General features: G+C 37.0%; 1 protein-coding gene across 3 annotated transcripts in view; it reads left to right on the top strand.

The window, feature by feature from the left end:
• The window catches only part of ABCD3 (ATP binding cassette subfamily D member 3), an 86,191-nt gene that overhangs the window by 64,130 nt on the left and 14,726 nt on the right, over positions 1-7,335 (top strand). For all 3 annotated transcript variants that reach the window (XM_006098093.3, XM_023761859.1, XM_023761860.1), the window contains 3 exons: positions 4,762-4,839; positions 4,942-5,007; positions 5,102-5,191. In XM_006098093.3, coding sequence (XP_006098155.1) covers positions 4,762-4,839; positions 4,942-5,007; positions 5,102-5,191 — 234 coding nt within the window. The remainder of the gene's footprint in view (positions 1-4,761; positions 4,840-4,941; positions 5,008-5,101; positions 5,192-7,335) is intronic.

Below are 7,335 nucleotides of genomic sequence, written 5' to 3'. Positions count from 1 at the left end.
TCTTTTTCCTGGTATAGTATAATAAAAGGGACTGGGCCCTATTCTACTTATCCTGCTTATGGGCAGGTGCCATTTATATAACTTCCTTTCAACATTTCTCTTTACAAACATTACCCTTCCTCACAAACCTTACAACTTGCAGAACCCACTTTTTTTTTCCTTCAAAATGACACGAAAACCATAATTTCTTTCCAATTAGAATTCTTAACCCTTAGAAACCTTAATTTTTAGGTGACATGTAAGTAATTAACATTCCTTAGATTAGCAGTGTATTCATATTTTTAAGAGATATTTTAAATAAAATACAAGACTTATTCATAAAAAAAATAAATAAAACAGACTTGACCACCAAAAGTAATGTTTTATACTTTATGATTAGTTTGTCTAAGCTTATGTTATTTGACATAAGAGATTGTATAGCTTATTCCTATAAAAACTCCTCAGCACAGGCATATTTATATATCTAGATATAGATTGAAGAGACCCTAAGATAGCTTGTAAATTATAATATGGACATTAAAATAGTACTTTGTAACTTACTCAAATTAAGGCACATTTATAATGTATAAGAAGCCTATAAATCCTCATAAGCAGAATACTTTTACATAATTTCTCTTTTACTAAAATCATTTATGGGTAGATTTTTTTCATGATTTATTATGGTAAATTAATAGAAAGGATTTATAAAGAAGTTTTATTTTTCAGGGAATATTTGTTAAAATATTCAAAGCATTTGTTGCTCCATTAAGTCAATCCAGTAGCCTCAATAGTAAGTATTATTACAAATTCAATTTTCAGTAAAAGTTATTGTTGGCTTTTAGTCTTTTTCTGTTGTTGTTGTTAATCCCCACTAGAGGATTCTCCTTCCCCCCATTGATTTTTAGAGAGAGTGGAAGAGAGAGAGGGAGAGAAACATTGATGTGAGAGGGACACATTGTTTGGTTGCCTCCTGCATTCACCCTGATGGGGGCTGGGGATAGAACCAGCAACCCAGGTATGTGCCCTTGCCCGGGAATTGAGCCCAAGACCCTTAGGTGGGTGGGCTGACCCTCTATCTAGCACACCAGCCAGGGCAGCTTTTAGTCTTAATTCAACCCAGGAAAAAAAAAATACATTTTTACAAATCTTTAATATGGAAAAATTACCACTGGCTTACCATGATTGATTTTATAATGGGAAGTTTTATCCCAACATTACCAAAAGCCATGGAATAAAGAAAAGTTAATGCTGAATCTAAGACAGTTGAGCATAGGAGTAACTGAAGAATGTCCTAAGTCTAGCTATTATTTACATAATTACAAACTTGGTCTTATAGTTTCCTGGCATATTGAAACAAATAGTATGGAGAAGTATTAGATACCAGTGAAGACTATAATGAGCAGTGAGGAGCAGAAAAAAGATATGACATTACTCAAAGCATAGTAGTAAGGAACCACGTAAGTAACAGCTCTCTGAACTGTAGGAGCTCGTGAGGGCATCATTGTTCTAGTAGAGTAAAATTACTATATATAATAACCTTGTACTGTTAGGAATAGTCATTATATTCCATTTTATAGGAAAAGGAAATAGATAAGTGCACATAAAGAAGTTCATCAAAATGATACTTAAAAATAATTTCTCAGTTCATTCCTCTGGAAAAGTCTTTCAGAATAGTTTATTCTTTAACATTGATTGCATAAGATGTGGTCAGCTATGTGGTAGACCAGTAGTTCTCAGCCTTTTTTAAGAAGCTCATTCTTTCTTTGTTTTTATTGTGGTAAAATATACATAACATAAAACTTAACTGTTTTTACCATTTTTAGGGTACAGTTCAGTGGCTCTCAGTACATTTAGTGTTATGCAATCATCACCACTATCTGCAGAACTTTTTCATCATAACAGACAGAAACTGTGTACCCGTTAAACATTAGCTCCTCATTTTCCTCCTCCCCCCATTTCCTGGTAACCTTTGTTCTACTTTCTGCATCAATGAATCAAACTACTCTAGGTACTTCATATAAGCAGAATAATACAATATTGATCCTTTTGTGACTGGTTTATTTCACTTCATAATGTCTTTAGAGTTCATCCAAGTTGTAGCATGTTTCAGAATTTCACTCCTTTTTAAGGATAAATAATATTTTACTGTATATTATATATATACTAGAGGCCTGATGCATGAAATTCGTGCAAGGGCCTAGGCCCTGGCCCCCGCCCGCTGCCACCACTGTGTCCAGGGGCCTCTGCCGCCTCTGCCGCAGCCCCCACCTGCTGCGGCTTTGTCCAGAAAGAAGAACGTCAGAGAGGACGTCCGGTCTAATTAGCATATTACCCTTTTATTATTATAGATATATGCCGCATTTTGTCCATTCATTCTCTTGGGTCACTTTTTTTTTTTTTGCTATCTATATAATAAAAGCCTAGGTGACCGTTACGGCAGAATGACCAGAACGACTGGTCGCTACGATATGCACCGACCACGGGGGGCGTGGGTGGGGTGAAGATGCTCAACTCAGGAGCTGCCCCCTGGTAGTCAGTGTGCTCCCACAGGGGGAACCCCGTTCAGCCAGAAGCCGGGCTCATGGCTGCCAAGCGCAGCAGTGGTGGCAGGAGCCTCTCCCGCCTCCACAGCAGCGCTAAGGAGCAGCGAGCCGAGCGGTAAGGGGCAGTGAGCGGGTGGGTGGTGAGGAGTGAGGAGTCCAGGACTGCGACAGGATAGGGATGTCCACCTGCTAGCATAGGGAGTGGGCCTAAATCAGAAGGCAGACATCCCCTGAGGGCTCCTGGACTGCAAGAAGGCGCCGGCCGGGCTGAGGGGACCCCCGACCCCCACTCCCCCAGTGCACGAATTTCATGCACTGGGCCTCTAGTTATAAATAATACAAACGGTTCTCCATTTCATCAGAGCAAAAAGCCTTAAAAATCCTTTCAATGGCTTACAATGCCCTGTAGGATTTGCCTGCCACTATCCTGCCCCCACTGCTTATCTCTTTGAGCTCATTTCCTACTGCTCTTCTGTTCTCATTTTTCTTCAGCCAAATCAGCCTCCTCCTTTTTTAATAGAACAGGTACATTCTTGCTTCAGTGCCTTTGAATCAGCCTTTTGTGGTAGGGTTAGTACTAGAACAGTGATGGCGAACCTATGACACCATTTTGGTTGATTTTTCTTTGTTAAATGGCATTTAAATATATAAAATAAATATCAAAAGTATAAGTCTTTGTTTTACTATGGTTGCAAATATCAAAAAATTTCTCTATGTGACTCGGCACCAGAGTTAAGTTAGGGTTTTTCAAAATGCTGACACGCCGAGCTCAAAAGGTTCGCCATCACTGTACTAGAATAATATTCCTCCAGATAAATTCCTAATTCATTCCTTCTTTCAGTATTTGCCCAGTTGCCTGGCCTGACTCCTTTAAAAATGCAACCTCCCTCACCACTCCCAAATTTCCTTATGATCTATTTTTTCTCCGTAGTACTTATTTTCTAACATTATTTAATTAGCTTATTTATTATGCACACTTACTGTATGTCTCTCCCACTAGAATGTAGGCTGGTAGGGGGAGGGTTTGGGCTTTTTGTTTGATTGTTTTGGGGGGATGGTTTTGGTCTCTCTCTCTTTTTTAAATGTAGCTCCATTGCCTAGAACAGAGCCTGACACTGAGAATTTAGTAAATATTTATTGAATTAAATAATAGGAACCTGAAGCTCAACAGTAAATTGTCTAAGGTAGGTGCCACAGCTTGGATAACGCCTTTTTCTTCACCTTCGTTGTCTCCCTTCCTCATGTGTACATGGCTGTGTAATGTTATATGCTATATTATAACCCAGGTTTTCTGAATCTTCACAGGGTTGATTAACACAAGACTGCAAGCTTAGAACTTAGCCAGTTTTTTACATATTCTTATTTAACTTTATGTTATTGCAGACCAGTTTGGTGGCACTTGCAAATAGTTACAATGCATATATACTTTGATCCAACACTTATTTCTAAGAATCTAATATATAGAAACATATTTCACTAGTGCATAAATTTGCTCACTGACTTGGAGGTTCATTGCACTATTACCTAAAAGAGCAAAATAAAATGCAGACAACCTAAATATTTAAATAAATTATGGCACATCCTTAATATAGGATACACTGCGAGTATTAGAAAAAAGAATGGGAGGAATCTGAATATACTGACCTGGAAGAATATTTATTATATATTGTGAAATAATAACAAATGTAGGACATATATAGTACAATTCCATTATTTTTTTAGAAAGATTGGATAGCATAGGAAATATAGTCAATGATATTATAATAATTATGTGCCAGGTGGGTACTGGAAATATTGGGGAATCACATTGTAAAGTATATGATTATCTAACCACTATGCTATACACCTGAAATTAATACAAAATAATATTGAATGTAAACTGTAATTGAAAAATAAAAATTAGAAAAAACCATACATATTGATTGTTTTCAAGAATTCTCAAATTTTTAAGCTTTAGCTTTTTGTATTTGCTTGAGATTAAGTTGATAATATCAATAATGATTTTTAAATTAAAAAGTGAGTAAAATTTGAAAGTAAACAAAAATAAAGGGTCCCTTCAACTATACCCTCCACTGCTTCCATCTGATATCACATTTATAGACAAAACGGAAAGTTTATCATTAGCAAAGAACGTTTGGACTCTGAGGAAATATTCATTGTTTACAGATTCACTCTAGTTCATTTACCACATTAAATTAAATCTGTTAAAATTATTCATTAATTCATAATTTTCTTTCAGGTTCGATCTGGGGCCAATGTTCTAATTTGTGGTCCAAATGGCTGTGGGAAGAGTTCACTTTTCCGTGTTCTTGGTGAAGTAAGTACAAATTGGCCTCAAAATTTTGCAGTTTTATTTTGCCATATGTTCTACCACATTGTGAAATTTACTATTGCTCATCCCACTTCTTTCCTTTTATAGTTATGGCCTCTTTTTGGAGGACGTCTAACTAAACCTGAGAGAGGAAAGTTATTTTATGTTCCTCAGGTAAGACCTTGAGTTATTTTGTAATCTTTAATTTAAAGATACTTTTACTTATTGCTTAAAAATTGACTTCTAATGAATTTTGGTCTGTTATCAGAGACCTTATATGACCCTTGGAACCCTTCGAGACCAAGTGATATATCCAGATGGAAGAGAAGATCAAAAAAGGAAGGGGATATCTGACCTAGTACGTAACGGTTTATATCTCAGACCTGCTGAAAATACTATGTTTAAGGTTCTTTTTCTTAACCAGTTACGTACTTTAAATTTTTTTAATTATTTTTTATTTTTTTAAATTTTTTATTAAGTTATTACATATGTGTCCTTATCCCCACGTTACCCCTATCCCCCCTGCTCATGCCCTCACCCCCCTGTTGTCCGTGTCCATTGGTTAGGCCAAAATGCTTGCATATAAGTCCTTTGGTTGATCTCTCCCCCTTACCCTCACCCTCCCCTACCTTCCCTCTGAGGCCTGATGGTCCGATCGATGCCTCTCCATCTATGGATCTGTCCTTGTTCATCAGTGTATGTTGTTCATTATATTCCACAAATGAGTGAGATCATGTGGTATTTATCTTTCTCTGACTGGCTTATTTCACTTAGCATAATGCTCTCCAGTTCCATCCATGCTGTTGCAAATGGTAAGAACTCCTTCTTTTTTACTGCAGCATAGTATTCCATTGTGTAGATATACCACAGTTTTTTAATCCACTCATCTCCTGATGGGCACTTAGGCTGTTTCCAAATCTTAGCTATGGTGAATTGTGCTGCTATGAACATAGGGGTGCATATATCCTTTCTAATTGGTGTTTCTAGTTTCTTGGGGGTATATTCCTAGAAGTGGGATCTCTGGGTCAAATGGTAGTTCCATTTTTAATTTTTTGAGGAAACTCCATACTGTCTTCCATAGTGGCTGCACCAGTCTGCATTCCCACCAGCAGTGCACGAGGGTTCCTTTTTCTCCACATCCCTGACAGCACTTGTCGTTTGTTGATTTGTTGACGATAGCCATTCTGACAGGTGTGAGATGGTACCCCATTGTTGTTTTGATTTGCATCTCTCGGATGATTAGTGACTTTGAGCATGTTTTCATATGTCTCTTGGCCTTTCTTCTGTCTTCTTTCAAAAAGTATCTATTTAGGTCCATTGCCCATTTTTTGATTGGGTTGTTTATCTTCCTTTTGTTAAGTTGTATGAATTCCCTGTAAATGTTAGAGATTAAACCTTTATCGGTGATAACATTTGCAAATATGTTCTCCCATTCAGTGGGCTTTCTTGTTGTTTTGTTGATGGTTTCCTTTGCTGTGCAAAAGCTTTTTATTTTGATGTGGTCCCATTTGTTTTATTTTCTCTTTAGTTTCCAATGCCCTAGGAGCAGTATCAGTGAAGAAATTGCTTCAGCATATGTCTGAGATTTCGCTGCCTGTGGATTCCTCTAGTATTTTTATGGTTTCCCGTCTTATGTTTAAGTCCTTTATCCATTTTGAGTTTATTTTTGTGTATGGAGTAAGAAGTTGGTGGTCTAGTTTCATTTTTTTGCATGTATCTGTCCAGTTTTCCTAACACCATTTATTGAAGAGGCTGTTCATGCCTCCTTTGTTGAATATTAATTGAGCATAGTGGTTTGGGTCGATTTCTGGGTTCTCTGTTCTATTCCATTGATCTATATGCCTGTTCTTGTGCCAGTACCAGGCAGTTTTGAGAACAGTGGCTTTGTAATACAGCTTGATATCTGGTATTGAGATCCCACCTACTTTGTTCTTCTTTCTCAGGATTGCTGCAGCTATTCAGGGTCTTTTTTTATTCCAGATGAATTTTTGGAAAGTTAGTTCTAGGTCTGTGAAATATGCCGTTGGTATTTTAATGGGGAGTTCATTGAATCTATAGATTGCTTTGGGTAGTATGGACATCTTGATGATGTTGATTCTACCAATCCATGAACATGGTATGTTCTTCCATCTGTTTATGTCTTCCTCTGTCTCCTTTTTCAGTGTCCTGTAGTTTTCCATGTATAGGTCTTTTACCTGCTTAGTCAAGTTTATTCCTAGGTATCTTAATTGTTTTGGCGCGATGGTAAATGGGATTGCTTTTTTAGTCTTTCTTTCTGTACATTCATTATTGGTGTATAGAAATGCCATAGATTTCTTGGCGTTAATTTTGTACCCTGCTACATTGCCGAATTCATTTACTAAGTCTAATAATTTTTTGATGGAATCTTTAGGGTTTTCTGTGTACAGTATCATGTCATCTGTGAATAAAGACAGTTTTACTTCTTCTTTTCCAATTTGGATGCCTTTTATTTCTTCTTCTTGTCTGATCGCAATTGCTAGT

The sequence above is a fragment of the Myotis lucifugus genome, unplaced genomic scaffold (assembly GCF_000147115.1).
Source record: "Myotis lucifugus unplaced genomic scaffold, Myoluc2.0 scaffold_220, whole genome shotgun sequence".
NCBI classification, from domain to species: Eukaryota; Metazoa; Chordata; class Mammalia; order Chiroptera; family Vespertilionidae; genus Myotis; species Myotis lucifugus.
The sequence above is the reverse complement of the archived record's forward strand: the minus strand, read 5'-3'. Positions and strand labels throughout refer to the sequence as shown.